The sequence below is a fragment of the Filicampus tigris genome, chromosome 2 (genome assembly GCF_054856515.1).
Source record: "Filicampus tigris isolate MCC_2025a chromosome 2, RoL_Ftig_1.0, whole genome shotgun sequence".
Lineage (NCBI taxonomy): Eukaryota > Metazoa > Chordata > Actinopteri > Syngnathiformes > Syngnathidae > Filicampus > Filicampus tigris.
The window spans coordinates 30,966,240-30,984,452 of NC_141218.1; the positions used below are offsets into that span (position 1 = coordinate 30,966,240).

The 18,213-nt window shown below is 39.1% G+C and overlaps 1 protein-coding gene across 5 annotated transcripts in view; it reads right to left on the reverse strand.

Moving 5' to 3' along the window:
- LOC147152020 (pro-neuregulin-2, membrane-bound isoform-like) overlaps nt 1–18,213 on the reverse strand; it is a 79,953-nt gene that overhangs the window by 35,234 nt on the left and 26,506 nt on the right. For all 5 annotated transcript variants that reach the window (XM_086023605.1, XM_086023602.1, XM_086023603.1 and 2 more), the window contains 3 exons: nt 9,647–9,809; nt 8,522–8,640; nt 7,032–7,155 (listed from right to left, as the gene is read on the reverse strand). In XM_086023605.1, coding sequence (XP_085879731.1) covers nt 7,032–7,155; nt 8,522–8,640; nt 9,647–9,809 — 406 coding nt within the window. The remainder of the gene's footprint in view (nt 1–7,031; nt 7,156–8,521; nt 8,641–9,646; nt 9,810–18,213) is intronic.

The following is an 18,213-nucleotide window of genomic DNA, read 5'->3' on the forward strand; positions in this document are numbered from 1 at the left end:
AATGGGAACAATGGGTGATGTTTTGATGCGACAAGATACGATGACATACTACACAGTAAATACCTGAGGCAGAGGACTTGAGTAAGGCTCGAACTACCAATTTTAGGACTTACGACTTGCTTGGCTAAAACTGACACATACTTTGTCTTGAACTAAATGTTCATTTATTTTACATTTTTAGATAATAATCAAAGGTATTTTATTATTAGTAGTAGTAGTAGTAGTAGTTTATTATTATTATTATATACACTATTATTATTTACATTATTATTTAGGGGTTAGGTTATTAAAATGGTCAATCAAATTGCACATCATCTTTGCAAAGGCCCTTGTTGAACTGTGCAGAAGTAACTAATGTTGTGGCCCGCTTGGATGAAAAGTGTGTGAAATCTAATCACAAATGCTAACATTTGAATAGCATGTCAAAGTTTTGTAACAAGCATACATTAGAAAGGGTCACATTTGACAGCCCCGACACGAAAATTGAACAGTGCAAATATCAAATCTATCATGATTAGTATCTAATCATGCTACATTGAACTATGCACAATGCAAATTTATTAGACCACCAATAATTAGTAAGGTTTAGCCCACAGCTGCCCTAAATAACAGAATTCATAATTTCCATCAAGTTGTATGTGTCTGTAATATGTAAACTCACCAGTATGCTCTTTGAACAAAATAATGCATTTGATGCAAGATATTAATTTTAGCCAACAATTTTCAAATATATTTTTTTACCAAAATAAAAATTAATTTAAAAAAAAAGAAACTCATAAACCATATTATTATTGGTGATTATGTTAGAATACTGTATTATTATTTACTAGCATTCTTGAACATTGTTTATTAATTTCTGACTTGTAAGAGAAGCCCAGCGAGCTGGTTAAATTTTGGGTATTAAAAAGGTGAATTCCATTTGAAATTCTTCATTCCTGTTGAAAGTCGTAAAATGTCAAGAGCTCACTGAAAAGGTAAATTTTTCATTAACACTCTTCTTGGTGCCTGATGTTATTTATAACTGATGGGCTAATACATTTTTTAATCACTGGACATCTCATGTCAACGTTGAGCTTTTAATTTTAAGTATTAATTTGATCATCAGCCATACATCAGAAAACAATCTGTAATCAAATTGATGCTAAATTGTAAACTGTCCAGTTGGTATGGTATGCATCCCACTGCATTTCAGTCACTATTAGAATGCTCGCATGGTAACAGTACTTTAAAAATGGCCATGGCTGGGACTTTGTTCCTTCTACTGTTCAATGGTGCCTCAAGATACGAGTTTAAAGGGATCAGAGAGCCGAGACGGTCTATTTTTTTAACAAGTTCAATTTATGTTTTTTTTTCATCAGGAAAATGATATTAGCTTGCATTTTAACTTTTATCAATTTGTTTTAGAGAAATCAGTACAAAACTAACACGTTCAGAAACGCCCACAAGAAATGAAAAATTTGACCACACACCCTCCCCTTCCTCCATGCCTTGTCTGACGTCACGATAGGGACCGATTACATTTTGTCATTCAAAGTCAGTGTAAATAACATCGCTAATATTGTCAAAAGAACGGGGATCAATCAGCCCCAATACATGTGGGCATCTCTACGTAGGACCACTTCAACCTCTGAAAACATCACAAAACGATTAGCCTTTCAATGTTTGACCAAAAAGAGCAAGAAATGAGCAGCCTACATGCAGCTGAGGTGCACTTCATGTCACTTAACGTCGTTTCATGTCATAAGTCACCAAGATACTCAAACACATTGCGTTCTGAGAAGCTTTTTCGTTAGCTGAATTGCTCAGTTATGAAATGCGCTATATAAATAAAATTGTATTGTATTTCATTGTAGCAAACACGGTGCTCCTGGCTGGCTGACCGGCCGTGGCAAACACGGCTGAAGGTGGACACAGAGCTACTTGGCTACCTAGCTAACTACATCAGCGGTCTGTGAGTCCAGTCCTCAGGAGCCCCTATCCAGTCTGTTTTACATGCTTTCCCTAGCTACAACATACATGATTCAAATGAGGAATTCGTTAAAAGGCTTGTGCAAAGCTTGCTGATGAGCTGATCATTTCAAGGAGGTGTGTTGTAGCAGGGAAACATAAAAAATAGGCTGGATAGGGGCTCCGGCCCTGGAGACGCCTCGTCTACATGTATTGCTCCAACATCTGTGTTCAAATATCCATTTCTTAAAGGGTACTAAAACTGTGACTATGGATGCTAACCATTAACATGTCAATGGTGTTGTCCTTTATACTGTACACTTGCGGTGCGGCGTTGGAGGTTCGGTGCGTTTGATCATGGCTGGGAGAGGATGTTGCCTGCTGACATCATGGCGGATCTTTTCCATGTCCACGTGCTCCCATCACGGCGGAAACGTGGTGGCCAGCTGGCGAGGCTGAAAAGGGAGATGCTGCATGCTTTGTCCCCTGCTCGCTCCCGTACACACGGATGTACTCCGCTGTGGTGCGCTTTAGCTCCTGCTTGATACCCATCATCGGCTGCGCCGAGGAGCTTCGGCTGTGCTGCCTTCCACACGCCGTGGATCGCCAGCTTCTCAAGGAGCTTCCCAGGGTCCGCCGATCAGAGGTGACATGCGCACCTGCTGCTGCTCCCACAAGGATAGCATTGTTGATGAACAAATCGTTTATCCTGAAGGAGCTATCCATCCATCCATTATCGATACCTCACAAGGGTCGCGGGGCGTGCTGGAGCCTATCCCAGCTGTCTTCGGGCAGTAGGCAGAGGACACCCTGAATTGGTTGCCAGCCAATTGCAGGGCACACAGAGACGAACATCCACACTCACAATCACACCTTTTTAGAGAGTTCAATCAACTTACCATGCATGTTTTTGGAATGTGGGAGGAAACTGGAGTACCCGGAGAAAACCCACGCAGGCACGAGGAGAACATGCAAACTCCACACAGGGAGGCCGGAGCCGGGATCGAACCCACGACCTCTGAACTGTGAGGCGGACGTGCTAACCAGTCGGCCACCGTGCCTGAGGGAGCTATTTCTTTCCAATTCCTTGGATTTCCTCTGCCTGATGGAGACTTGAACCGGCGCCGGTGAGTGCAGTGCGATGCTTGAACTATTACCGCCTGCATGTTTTTTTTGGGCGCTCCGAGAGCTTCAAGTCGTGGTGGAGGAACCACGACTGTTTTTAAATACAATTTTAAATGCAAACATTGTATATTGGCCACATCATCCACCTGCTTTGAAGGCACTTTCTTTGAAGTTGCCAGTGCCATCCCTGTGCTCTGCGCTGTCATATAACGTCCTCCCAAATACAGCAAGGAGTTTCTGAATGACTTTTCAATTCTTCTTGCCGAAATCATGCTGCTATATAATCACATCCTATTTATGAGGGACTTTAATATTCATGTGTGCTGTCCTGAAAAAACACTGGCAAAGGAGTTCTTAAGACTCACCGACTCTTCCAATTTAGTGCAGTGCATGTCTGGCTCCACTCACAAGCAAGGACACACTTTGGACCTTGTCCTTACTCTTGGTATATCAGTCTCAAATTTGAAAGTATTGGACAATGTGCTTTCTGATCATATGACTGTGATCTTGTACTACTTGTATTACTGATGTACAGTAATGTTTTCCAGTGCTGTCATAACTACTACTATTGAGCGCAGGCGCCGTGTTTTTAACCCCCTCACTACTGGTTGGTTCTCTGATGCCCTTGATCGACTTTGTATTCCCTCTTCAAACACAGGGGAACTCAGCACTTGGTTCCATTCATCCTGCCTTAACATTTTGGATTCTGCGGCTCCATTAAAAAAATATGCGGCCAAAAGTTAGACCGGAGTCATGGTTTAACGAGAGTACTCGTGCAGCTAAACAGGAATGCCGCAGAGCTGAACGCAGGTGGAAAAGAGACAGGCTGCAGGTCTCTTATCAAATCCTAAAGGGCTACTGGCAACGTTACCAAGGAAAGATGAATGAGTCCAAGAGGAACCACTTCTCAAGTCTTATTCAGACAAATCGCCATGATCCACGTGCTCTCTTTAAAACAATTGATTCTGAACTGAAGCCCCGTCAGCCGATTTGCACGGACTCGTCCCCTGAAATGTGCGATAGATTCTTGCAGTTTTTCGTTGACAAGGTTGCTACGGCTAGGGCTCTCGTTTCAAGTGCCACATTTGACCCCTCTGTCCACGTTCCTTGTTCCGCAGTGTTCGATTCCTTTGAGGCGGTTTCCTTGACATTTTTGGAGGATGTGGTTTGCCATATTGTCCATCTGGTTCCCCTTATGACTCTCTTCCTCCTCACTTCTTTAAGGAGGTGCTCCCGAGTATTGGTGAATCTGTTTTGGCCATTATCAATGGCAGCCTGTCTTCTGGTGTAGTCCCCCAACATTTTAAACATGCTGTAGTGCAACCCCTGCTTAAGAAACCTGGTCTTGATCAAGGTAAGCTGTCAAATTTTAGACTCATTTCCAAGCTGCCTTTTATTTTTAAAATTTTGGAAAAGTGGTACACTCACAGTTAAAATTTTTCTTGGATGAGCATTATCTCATGGAGGTTTTCCAGTCAGGCTTCAAAATGATGCGTAGCACAGAGTCAGCCCTGTTACGTGTACAGTGGTACATCTACTTACGAACGTCTCTTCATACAAAATGTTCAAGTTACAAAACGCCTCAACAGGAAAATATTGCCTCTAGTTACAAAAGAAATTTCAGGATACGAAAGGTAAAAGTATGGGCTGATACTCGCAGTATGGTTGCAGCTCCGGAGTTTCCTGAACGCAACATACTCATAGCTGCTCTGCCATTGGCTAGCCTAGCATCTTCCTGGCATCCCATTGGCTAACAGGGACCTCTACCGTATGTGTCTATGTGTGCACAGGTAGACAGGTAGATAGCTAGATATGTGATAGATATGTCTATGCAGCGTTCTCGTCATTCGGCCCTCGGGCCATGAGGTGTTCCGATAGCTTGGCGTGAATTAGAAACGAGGAAAAGAAAAAAAGAAGAAAATCCTTTTTTTTGTCCATACAAACAAAGCAAGAGATAATAGAAATGTATGAAAAAGGGATGCGTTTGGTTGATCCCGCCAAAGAATATGACCGTAATGTATCGACAGTCGCCACGTTATTAAATCAGTTCTTTACAAAACGCCAGGCAAAAACCACTTCTGAGAGAGAACATGAAACAAAGAGGGCAAAAAGCGATGAGGACAGCAATTAAAAGGTAAACGACCATCATTTTTATTCCTTACTCTTTTCTTTGTTTTTTTACATTATGCACAGCTCTCATTTATTGTGCAATAATCTAATTGTAACATGTATTTGTTACATTTTTTCATGCATTTTTATGCTTTATAAAACATTTATGTCTCAATATTGGGGGGCTTGGAACGGATTAGGGCATTTACATGGAAAACACATCTCTACTTACTTTTCTACTTAAGAAATTTCTTCGAGAATGAATTAATTTCTTAAGTAGAGGTATCACTGTATTTAATGATATCCTCCCGACAAATGACACTGGAGACTATGTATGTCTTGTTTTGTTGGATTTGACTGCAGCGTTTGATACTGTATTTTTTTGGCTTGTTGGTAACACCGAGTGGGTATTAGTGGAAGCGCTCTAGAGTGGTTTAGATCCTGTTTGGCTGGCAGGACTTTTTCTGTTAGCCGAGGTTCCTCTGAATACCGCTCTGCCCCTCTATTTTATGGTGTTCCACAGGGTTCTATTTTGGGGCCCTTGGTGTTCTCGTATTTGCTGCCACTGGGTTCCATCCTTCGAAAATACGGTATTTCCTTCCACTGCTTTGCGGATGACTGTCAAATCTTTGTCTCACTGAGCAAAAAAGATGCTTTCTCCTTAAGACCACTTTTGTCCTGCCTCGTGGACATCAAAGCATGGATTTCGAAAAGAAAACAGAAGTTATGGTGTTCGGTCCCAGTAGCTTTTCTACATCCCACCCTGTTGACCTGGGCCGCCTGGCTTCATATCTAAAGCCAACAGTCTCGAATCTTGGGTTTTAAATTGGAGAGTGATCTTAAATTGGACCAGCAAATCAGTGCTGTTGTAAGGTCCAGCTTCTTTCATCTTAGACAGCTGGCTATGCTAAAGCCCCTCCTTTCTCATCAGCACTTAGAAATAGTAATCCATGCCTTTGTTACATCTCGGCTAGATTACTATAATGTACTTTATTTTGGAGTCAGTCAGCCCTCGAACATCAAACGACATCTCCAGTTAGTCTAAAATGCTGCTGCTCGCCTCCTAACTGGAGCTCGGAAGATGGAGCACATAACCCCAATTTTGGCCTCCCTTCACTGGCTCCCAGTGCATTTTAGGGTTTATTTTAAGATGCTTCTATTTGTTTATGAGTCTTTAAATGGCCTCGCTTCGGCATACCTCTCTGAGCTCCTTCACTCCTATGCACCTTCCCGGAGCCTCAAGTCTGTGGACCAGGTGCTGCTCGAGGTGCCGAGGACTAAGCAGAGCCTCTGAGGGGATCGAGCCTTCTCTGTTGCTGGTTCTTCCATTTGGGAATGACCTTCCATTGAATGTTAGGCAAGCCCCCTCTCTGTCCATTTTTAAAACCCGTTTGAAGACACATTTCTATTTCTCTGGCTTTTGATCTGACCTGAGACTGACGGTTTTCAGCTGTTTTATGGTGTCTATTGTACATAGTGTTTTGAGTTAATTTATTGCTGTCACTTGTTGCATTATGGCTATTTTGTTGTTGTATGTAAAGTGCTTTCTTACAGCTGTATCTGTTGTTTAATGCTCTGTATAAATAGAATTGTATTGTACATTTAAAAAAACGCATAAATGGGGGAACTTATATCTCAAGGCATCACTCTACAGTATTTAATACAATCGGTGTAATGGGCCTGCTGGAGGGATTTGTAGTGTATTTGTATGAAACTAGTCGACAGAGGACAAAGGACAGAACTATACAGAAAAAGTCCTAGGTCCAATACAAAAAAACTGCAGAACAGGAAGAAACGAGATCGGAGGCGTAACTGTGATCATGGAGAGAATGGAAGACAAGTCAACTTACTTGCAAGAAAGCTGGTTAATACCATGTATGAAGTAACAGTCTCCACCGTTGATGCAGTAGGCCTTTTCCGTGTCATTGCAGTGCCTCACATGGCTCACACCCAGGGACAAGGTAGTGGTGGTTACTATTAAGTAAATACAAGAAAGTTTTGTCAATGAAATGCTGTTTTTTCTTTGAAAAGAAAGTTGCTTTGTTGCATAGCCTACCACCAGCGTAACTACTTCTGTAAAAGGCCGCCACAAAAATGTACAACAAGGCAAACATAAAATTACAAAATGAAAATATAATGTAATATACTTGAATTTATGTGACAATATAGTGTAAAAATACATCTTAATATATGAGAAAGTTGGTCGTATATTATAGAAAATATATAGCAACATTGGGATGGGCAGCCTTTTGTTATATACAGTATTGATTAATATATTCTAAAATTAATTGCTGTCCAAATATTGCATTACATTATTTCATGCTGAAACAATGTAAATTAATGAGTTACACTAAGCACATCCACACATAAATTTACAGAGCGCTTCATCAACATTAGTCCAAATCACATTTTGCATGACATTCACTATATTTATATATTTTTTTTATATTCTGAAATGTAGTTGACCTAGACTATTATACGTTATCATCAACAGCAGTAAAAATAAAATGTTATCCCTTGGAGCATTTTTTAAATGTATTTATACATGGCATGTCATCAAGAATTCATTCATCCACATGACATTGTCATACCTGTCAACCCCGGGCTGTGCTGAATCTTACAAAAGTTGTAATTTGCCTGTCTATTTCTGTATATAATCTTACACAGTATCTATATACAATCTTACACAGTATTTATTGCTCAGCGGGAGAGGTGGGGGAAACTGAGAGGGGACGACGCTATGCTTGTGAAAGTCGACCGAAGTTTGCAGTCGGAATTGCTAACGGACGCTCTGGATTAGAGCCGAAATGGTCAAGACGAGTTGTTTTTTTTTCCCGTACAAAAATTGTTATACGGCGTACACAATTTGAAATGATAAAAGAAAACGTATAAAATACAGGGAAAACGTATAAGTTGACAGGTATGCATTGTACATTAACAAATTGCCTCACTTTTAGCAAACACTAAATCAGAACAAAATGGAATTTTCGAATAGCTTCCAAAAAGAAACGCACAACCACAAAACTACCTGGAAAATACAAAAAAACTGTTTAATAACGTAACTTAACGTAAGTATAACACAAATCTCCTTTTCCAATATGTCTAAGTGAATGATTATTTGCTAAAGACAATAAAGTTTATTAATTTGAACATCAAATATCTTGCTGTTGTAGTGTATTCAATTAAATATAATTTGAACATGATTTGCAAAATCACCGTATTCTATTTTTATGTATAAATACAATTTGTATCTTATTCAATCTTACACATTGCAGCATAACTCTCCAATGGCTCAAGAAAAAGAGTGTGGAAAAACAATTTTAAGTTGTTAAATGCTCACAGATGTGCACGCTGATAATGCTTGTGACGTTTTCTTGTCCAACTGAGTTTTCAGCCACACAGGTGTAATTTCCAGAGTCTTCCACACGCACTCGACTGATCAGCACCTTGGAGTTTTTTCTTCAAAACAATGGTAAATGGTTAAAATAGAAGCAGATGCACATTTGGTTAGTCCAAAATGCATTATGCAGGATGTTTTATTGATCATTGTGAAAATTGCAGCTGCCATGACTTCAGGTATACACCGTGTGAGAATTACTCCCACATTCCCAAGATATCCTTCTTAGGTTATTTGAACACTCTAAATCAGGGGTCACCAACTTTTGAAACAGAGAGCTACTTCTTGGGAACTGATTAATGCAAAGGGCTACGAGTTTGATAGACACTTCAGAAATAAAGAAAAATGTTCAAATTATGCTCAAATTTTACTAAATTATTCAGATTATTATTATTATTATTATTATTATTATTATTGTTATTATAATTATTATTATATTTTTTGTGTGAAGGGTGATCATGTTAATGATTCCTCACAATAGTTAGGAAACATAATCAACAGGCAACACTTTATTTTTAGAAAGCTCTGGCAGTATTCATATTTTCAAATGATCACTTCTACGACATCATGGTGTCCCATCACTCGTGAGGTATTTTTGGAATGTTAATTTGACCATACATTTTGAACAATTCAATTGCATGTGTTTCAGTTATCAGCTTTGACTTTCTATCGCAAATGATTTATACTCGAGTAGGATGAGTTACAACACAGTATAAACAACAGTCATTCAAGGTATGCTTTAGCTGCTTGCTAGTTGCCACTTTTAAATGCACATCACTGCAGTAGTAAGGTAAGAAATCAAGACTGCTTTGCAATGTGCTGAACACATTTACTAACTGAGGACTTTCTTCTTTTATTGTCTGTTTTTATTCTCTTTCTCTTGCATACATCATTGCATCAATCAAAGCAAGTCGGGAGGAATCTACTACTTTCTGGCCTTGTTGTTTGGTCTTGGTTGAGGTCTGCACTCTACTGAGTGCTCTTATTTTAAGAGTGTGATTAATAAGAAAAATGGAGCGCAAATGTAAAACATTAATACGTCACAATCAGTAGGATTGACGGACTTACTTGTTGTTTTTTATTCTGAGGTCTCTCCCTCGCTGAAGCTCATGTCCATCCTTGTACCAGCGGAAGGCTGGATTCGGATTCCCTGACGCCTCACACTTCAAGTACAGTTTGTCCCCTTCTATCAGAGACTGGCCAGGCATCAGTCGCAGTTTAGGAATGGAGGCTGGGCAAAAAGAGACACATTTTGTTTCACATTTTGATTTACTGAATCAACACACTAAAAGTTTTCACTGGATGAATGTTGATGTGTATGTAACAGGTTACTGTATAATGTATGTATATGTGTATACTGTAGATGTATGTGTATGTGACTGTCGGTGTGTGTGTGTGTGTTTCACAGTGGTCAGGGCCAACACAATCAGAAGCACTGACTACATTTACAAACTAAATTCAAATATTTGTTCCATGAAATTGAATTAATTTATTCCCAGCCTTCTATTCTCTTTCGTAGTGTTTCTTTTGGCCACACCGCTTCCCATAAATATGGACGTTAGATTTATTTTATTTATTTGTCAAATCAGATTTCAGCCTCTTTGTGCTGCCATGTCAATCTAATCGGCCCTGGTCCTTCAGAATCAATAGTGCTGACCAATGTAACTTAAACTATATTAGCAAAAGGACTGCTTCTTAAACCAATCACACTTCAAATTTGTCCTCACAGGGCTAAGGCCTGACTCTGGATGATGTCAGCATTTTTCCAAAAAGTGTTACAGCCATCTTTGACAAACAAACACATCTGTAGTGATGTGCACACGTGAATACGGAACATTTCGTAGTCAGCATCACTGGTGAGTGTCATGTATTTTGTTCAAATATTTGCCGTTTTTGTCAGCTCCAGAAGTTGCAGACTGTTTTATTGTGTGCATAATATTGATGGTTTCTATCATTGCAAGTTGATAGCAGTTATATTAGGAGGTGGATTAAGTCCAGTAAATTATGACTGAAGGTTGTTGTTCATGTTTGAATTTCATCTTAGACCCTTCACAGCGAGTTACTCGGATGATATGTTCGGCACAGTTTTTATGCCGAATGCCCTTTTTGACACAACCCACCCACAACAGTGGCCGGGAAATGGTGAAAAGCATAAAGGGTCTGGTCGAAGACGCCAAATAAATGCTACCGTCCGCCCTGACCACAATTTGATCCCCAGTCCCCGGTGTCCAGTCGGGTGCTACCCACTGAACCATCCAGCCACCCAAATTCCTACTAAAGTCCAGGTACCAAATGCACGGCCGGCATCAAACATTCAACGCTGTCATACAAGTAGTCCCAGTTTATTGTTTCAGGTTGCAATCAAATGTCTTTCCTTGATAGTGAAAAAACACTGTAATTCTAGCAAAAGAATATAAAAAGTTTAAGGCGGTTTGCTGCAAGTATATTTTGTCCCACAGATAACACCAAAGCTAAAAAAAAAAGAAGTCTGCTTTGTAGCACAATAGAATCTTTTGTAAATCCCAATACTGACTCAGTAGAGCTTCTTTTTGAAGGTTGCTGATGGCTACGGGGAGAAAATCTTTTATCCTCTATCTTTTAAAAAAAACAAAAACAAACGTCAAATATTCAATTTTAAAAACACTATTTGTGTGTGTTTATGCTTATGTGCGTGTGTGCGTGTAAGGAAAATAATATATAATGGCGATTATTATTGTCATTTTGTCCTGTCCTGTCATGTTGTTTTTGTTTGTAATGGGGATATCATCACATATAACAAACAGCAGCTGCCAACCATTATTATAGGACTTCACAATATTTTTCAAACTTGCAACACATTGTTACATCCAGGAAGAATGTCATTTTCTTGCAGACACTAACGATGTATAATTCCCAGGCAAAAGCCAAAGTAAATCATTTCAATATGAGCAGATGCTGCCTTTCTTTATGGCTTGTGCCTTGAAATGAGCTGTTCCAGACAAGAGAACATCATTGCTGTCATATTAGGGGGCGGCTAGGGTAGAGAGTGATTTGTTTGCTGTTTTAATATTTACTTGAAAGTAAGTCCAGATGCTCATGCGCTATTATGGTATTGTTAGCTGTCAGTGCGAGGGCAAGATCTTCTGCCTTACTGTTTGTATTTACTAATTTAATTGTATTCTATTTCAATGAAGGGCTGTTGAGGTATACAGTACACTATATAATACGATAGCAATAACCTGTTAAGTTACAAGAATAAAGTTGTGATGTTTGGGGAAGAAAGTGGTAATCTCATGAATTGTAATTAAGTGAATTTCAAAATTCTCACACAAACCCAAATTTAAGACTGATACCAGCAGGCACCGTCTCTCACTATCTGTTGATTCCAATATACATGTAGTCACTGGGGAATATCATTCAATATTTGTTAAAAATGCTTCTTACATGATGTGACTGATGCTATTTTCAGTCTCTTTAGTTGTAGAAAATATTAGTACAGTAAGTACTATATTCTTCCAGTCTTACAACTTTGTTGCTGTAACGAAAGTATGGCCCCTATTTTCATGCCCAGAGGAAGTCTAATGCAAAACGCATTGGTGGAGTTTTCTTTCTTTTGCTATTTTGCTAGACCATGGGTGTCCAGCTCCGGTCCTCAAGGGCCGCTTTCCTGCCCGTTTTCCAATTCTCCTTGCGGCAACACACCTGATTTAAATGATCAGCAAATCAGCAAGCTCTGAAGAAGCTTGATAACGATCATGATCTCTTGAAACAGGTGCGTTGCAGCTGGGATAGATGGAACACAGGCAGGCCACCGGCCCTTCAGAATCGGGTTTGGACACCCCTGTGCAAGACTTTGCACAGGAAGATTTGGGCGTAAGGGGCCATTTGCACCATTGTAGGATGGAACGCAGCCGACTCCCAGTCAATCCATTATAGGGAAAGTCAACCCAAAAATTTACTTTACAATAATAATCTTGTATGCACCTAGTCTAATCCCAGTATTGTGGTTAATATTGCGTGTGTTTAGAGCCGGGCATACCGCCTAGCCGACGGACCGGTCGGTCTATCCGCCTATGACGGACGGCCATTTTGCCGGCGATAAATGATAAACGTTTTTTTTTTTTTTTTTTTTTAAAGATGGATTAAGCATAAACAGAAGTGGATTTTCGCCCATCTATGTAATCGTCTATAACCTGAGATTGATGATTATTGTTTAGTGTGATGCAGGTAGGTTTGCTCCTTGATTCGTGTATTTTACATCATCTTGGGTCAATGGGTCCTAATAGCGTGCCGCATGACATCACATCGAGCGGGTCACAACATAGGCCGTTGACAAGTATAGATAAACGCTCGCAGACGACTCCTGTTAGTGCTACTTGTATTCTCCCCGTTTATCTCAGAAAGAAACATGCCAAGTAAACACTGCTGCTGTGGAAACTTGTAGAAACAACTCCAAACACTACGACCATCCACATATGAAGGATGTATTCTCTATTTGTTTTCCGAAGCCAAAACCTCAGGGGGATAAATGTGAATGATGGGTCAACTTGTGCGGACATCCAACATGCCGGTCACTACGTGCATCGAAGAGGTAAGCCATTTCCATCATTTTCTTTCTTTTTTGCTTGGTGTTTGGCCCTACTCCTCCTGCCTGACGTCAATGAATGACGAGGAATAATATAAAGCCAGACTGTTTTGTACTTCTAAGATGATCCAGCGAACTCCCCAAGAGTCCCTTACAATGCTAGCTCTCTGCAACAGTGCACAATCTGTTTGACTATGACGTGTATTTTTCTTTTGGGGGCGGGGTGTGGTTGATGGTCAACGGAAGCACGTTTAAATTGACAGACGGAGTGACCGATGGGTAACGTTTACTATTTGGTCCAGCTGGATAAACGGAAGGGTACCCCGGCTGTAGGCGGAAGGCGATAAACGGCCTGCAAATTTTTAGTAAAATGGCCAGTTCTGCGTTTGTGGGATACTAATTAAAAAGCAAAATCCACCCGTTTTTATCCATCTCGGGAGCAGCCATTTTGTCACTCACTGTCGACTGAAAATCATCACATGAAAATCTCAATTGCCCAGGACTTAGGTGACAACCAATCACGGCTCACCTGTTTTCTGAAGCTGAGCTTGATAGAAATATATTACATATCTCCTGGGATTTTGAGGCTAAATGTCACATTAAACAAAATGTACTGTGAACATGAAGCATTGGGGTTGTTACTGCAAATGGCTGTTCATTCCCTACAGATCTCAGTGTTTTAATTGGAAAACATAGTTGTTCACTTTTATATATGTACATATTAAAGAAAGCTGACCAAATCCAAATCCAAAGCACAGTCTTTTGTTTTTTTCTTCATTGTGCTATAACGTTTTTAGGACAACAACACCAGCCTTCTGCAAATCAAAGTTGGACTTTAAGTTTATACACATACATGGCGCCATCTGTGCTAGCACTGCCACTGCACCCATCCACACATTTTACCCTGAGGTGCAGAACACTGAGCGCACATTGCACTTTGAGGTTTGATAATGTGATAGAAAAACAGCTTTGCTATGCCTTTGTTGTAGTGTTCAAAGTTTTCATAGTTGTTTAAAATATTTTTAGAACGATGAATACATACTGTATTGATACATTCATTAAAATCTGAAGGAGTAGTTTTTGTAAGAGTGCAGCAATGGGGTTGGGGTGTGCCTGTATGGAACGAAAGGGATATAGTAGGGCAGTGATCCCCAACCTTTTTTCCGCCACGGTCCACTTCATGAGCCCACTGATATTTTGTCGATCGGCAACCCTCCGTTTCATAGTGATAACATACATTTGGGGCTTATATGCACCAATACAAAATATTTTATTTATGGTTGTAACATATATATGTGTGGCCAGCAAACCAGTACCGACTGGTGGGTGAGGGACGTCTGTACTAGGGGGCCTGTGCCGTGGCAGAACTTTTTACCTAGCAACATCCCCGGGTAGGAGTGAATTCATTGTTACTATCAGCAGTGATGACCACTTTCTGGAGAAAATTTATTTGGTTTTTAAAGTGCTTTACTTTACATGAATGAAGGAAGCCCATATTTAAGTGAATAAATGATAAATATTTTCGAGACACTTTATGATGAATTTTGGGTACTTTTTTGTCAAAAATAAATATTAAAATAAAAAAATCTAACTAATGGTTTAAGAACGTTCTAGAGAGGCTTCAACCCCCTTAAAATAAGCCTAAAAACACCATTGCTCCAAAATGAGACTGACACTTACAAAATAGGATGCACAAACAGGACGGCATTGCTCTAAATTAAATGATTAGTGAAAAAAATGGTTCAGTCCAGAAACAAGTACATTAAATAGGTGAAAATAAACGTTATTCAGAACTTGTCTAACCAATTACGTTAATCACTCAGAGATACTTTATGTATCAAAGGAGACAACCAGTAGACTAAATTTGGGAGTGTGATGGTTTTTTTTTTTATGACCATCATTAACATTTACCTATCACTTGCAATCTGGCCTGAACATAACGCAATGAATATCTGATCAAGCACTAACAAACACAAATAAAATGTTCATTTAATTGATTATATATATATATATATATATATATATATATGTGTGTGTATGTATATGTATAATTAATTAATTATATATATGTATATATGTCATGTCATGTCATCTTCCAAACAGCTTATCCTATATAGGGTCGCGGGGAGTTGCTGGAGCCTATCCCAGCCGTCAATGGGCGAAGGCAGACTACACCCCGAACTGGTCGCCAGCCAGTCGCAGGGCACACATAGACACTGTCACTGAGCGGGAATCGATCCCACGCTGCCCGCACACAACTCAGGCGTGTGTACCACTACACTATCAGCGGACACTATATGTATATATTTATAATATAATTAATTGATTTATTTATTTTTTAAGGGAACTTTTTTTTATTAAGTAACCACAAAAATGTGTCTGCTGCCTACTATTCCAATAATTACGACTACCAGGCCAGTCTTTGCAGTCTACTGTGGTTCCACTATGAACTATTGATATTTGGCCAATTCTATGTGTTGAATCATTGCTTGAAAGTATCTTCTCATGACAAATTGTTCTGTAAATGACATTGAGCTGTCTGTCTGATGCTTCCATCTCATGTTTTGCTTGGGTATTTGCCAGGACACAATAAGGGCATCATGGAGACTGAAATCTAATAACAATGTACCATATGTAGGGATGAGATGAGATTTCATTGTGGGAATGGACGTGACATTTAGACAGCCCAGTGACAAAATACCTCAGAGAATAATCATCTCTTTGTTTGTGTTGCACTTTTCAAATGTGAATTAGAAAGCCACTAAATACATTAGGAACTATAACAATTCATTGCAAGTGAAGGAAAATGTCAACAAAGAAAATGAGGGAAATATATAAACAAATAAGATTTATGATATTATGATTGTTACAAATCAAACTAATACTGTTCAATGTTCAATCAAAAAAAAAAGTTAAATGGCGGACCTCCAAATTATGTTTCATGTGGGAAATATATAAGGTATGCTGAAGTCTTGCACGATATGCGATATGTCATATGTATATATATATATATATATAGATATATATATATATATATATATATTTATATATATATATATTTATATATATATATATTTATATATATATATATACATATATATATATATATATATATATATATATATATATATATATATATATATATATATATATATATATATATATATATATATATATACGTAGTAGCTGTTCAAATGCTGAAATTTTGAATAACTGAGTACTTTTTAAATTTGAAAATTCGGATATTTCACTGTATAAACTGTCAAATGTCAGACTTATATACTTTAATCTTTAAACTTTAATCATAACATCTTAATGATTTCAAAAGAGTGGCAGTGTCCCTGTAAGGTTTTGTTTGCTAATTACACTGGCTGACAAATGTAGCATCTTTTTCTGATGTTATTGGAGACGCGCACTTGTGTGAAGCCACGTCTGTCTGATTCTTCCTGTGACTGTCATTCTTTAAGGTACAACTTCAACACCAAGCACCACCACCATCACCACAATGACAACTTTGCTGGTCAATCGATTATGTGTCGTTTATCAGAAGCTTCAAACTAACAATGTTCTGTAACACTTATCTCTTCATCAAGACTGCAGCTCAGGTCTTTGCTCAGCCTGGCTGCCAAATCTTGGTAGGAGAAGCTTGGTGTTTTTTGTGCATGTGTGCACCATTGTGCATGTATTAAGTTGTTTCCTTTGCTGATATGCAGATTACTTGTCGATTTGAATTTTCATATAGTGCACTTATTAATGTGTTAACATCAGTGTTGTTAAGGCACACAAACGCACACGTACCTAAACTGGCACATCATTGCTACATTACATATTTCTTTCCTCTCCTAAATGGTAGTAGCAAGGAATGACTGACCCATATTACCCTTCCAAACTTCTTAAAAAATAGATGTCCAAATTCATATTGATATCAAAATACCTCCTTTATACAGTAGTTGTGACCACAAGGCCTTTTTTGTCAATAATAATGGCTGAGGGTGGGGAGGGGGCTGTAGTCAGTGTTTCAAGGCTCTGGTTAATACAATAGCCTTGCCCTAAAGCCAGACACAAATGGATTTAACAGCCAGAGGAGGTAAAGAAGAGAACAGCTACTTTTTCAGCACAGTATGTCAACGTAACAGTCCATTCTTCTGTTCATCAGACTCTCCAACCCTTGTAATGGTTTCCTCAATCACATTTGTTGGGCCACAGAAGCTCAATTTAAAATATCGTATGAAAGAGGCTTTGACTCCTCCAAGTCCTCAACAGACACTGACCCTCAGTTGCTCCTGATCAGCTAAGTGTGCATCTATGTGTGTGTGGGTGTGTGTGCGTGTGTGGGGGTGTGGGGGTGTGTGTGTAGGTGTGTGGGGGGGTGTGGGTGTGTGTGTGTGTGTGTGTGTGTGCATATTTCACAGTAAAGTACTTTTGTTTTGTGCTTTCATATGTACCATAACATGCTTTCTGCATGAATAGGTCATGAAATGTGATTTGATCTTTATCTAAGTCTCAACAATAAACATACCGTCTGCTTGAACTAATCCCAAACAAAATTATGTTTTCTGTTTTATTGGACATACCAATAAAACATTATCAGTGCTAGGTGGAAAAACTATGTGATCCCCTAAGACAGTGATTCTCAACCAGTGTGCCGTGGAACATTAGTGTCCCGTGAGTGATCATCAGGTGTGCCGCGGGAAATTATCCAATGTCAATTATTTTGACAAAAAATATATAGATCTTTTTCTAATTTAAAAAATTGTTTTGTTAATTTATGTATTCCAACCACGTATAGTAGCAGGTAAAACAATAAAATGTTCTTCCACTAGATGACAGAAGGTACATAATGACCCTGTGTAGCCACTTTTTGTGAATCGTTTTGTTAAGTGCTGTGAGATTTTTCCATTGTGAAATATGTGCCTTGGCTCAACAAAGATTGAGAAACACTGCCCTGGGATAACGAATTGCCCAAGAGTTAATCAGAGTCAAGAGTCAAATAACTCAAAGTCTAGTGCAGGGATGCTAAAGTCCAGTCCAAGAGCCCCTATCCAGCCTGTTTTCCATCTCTCCCTGCCTG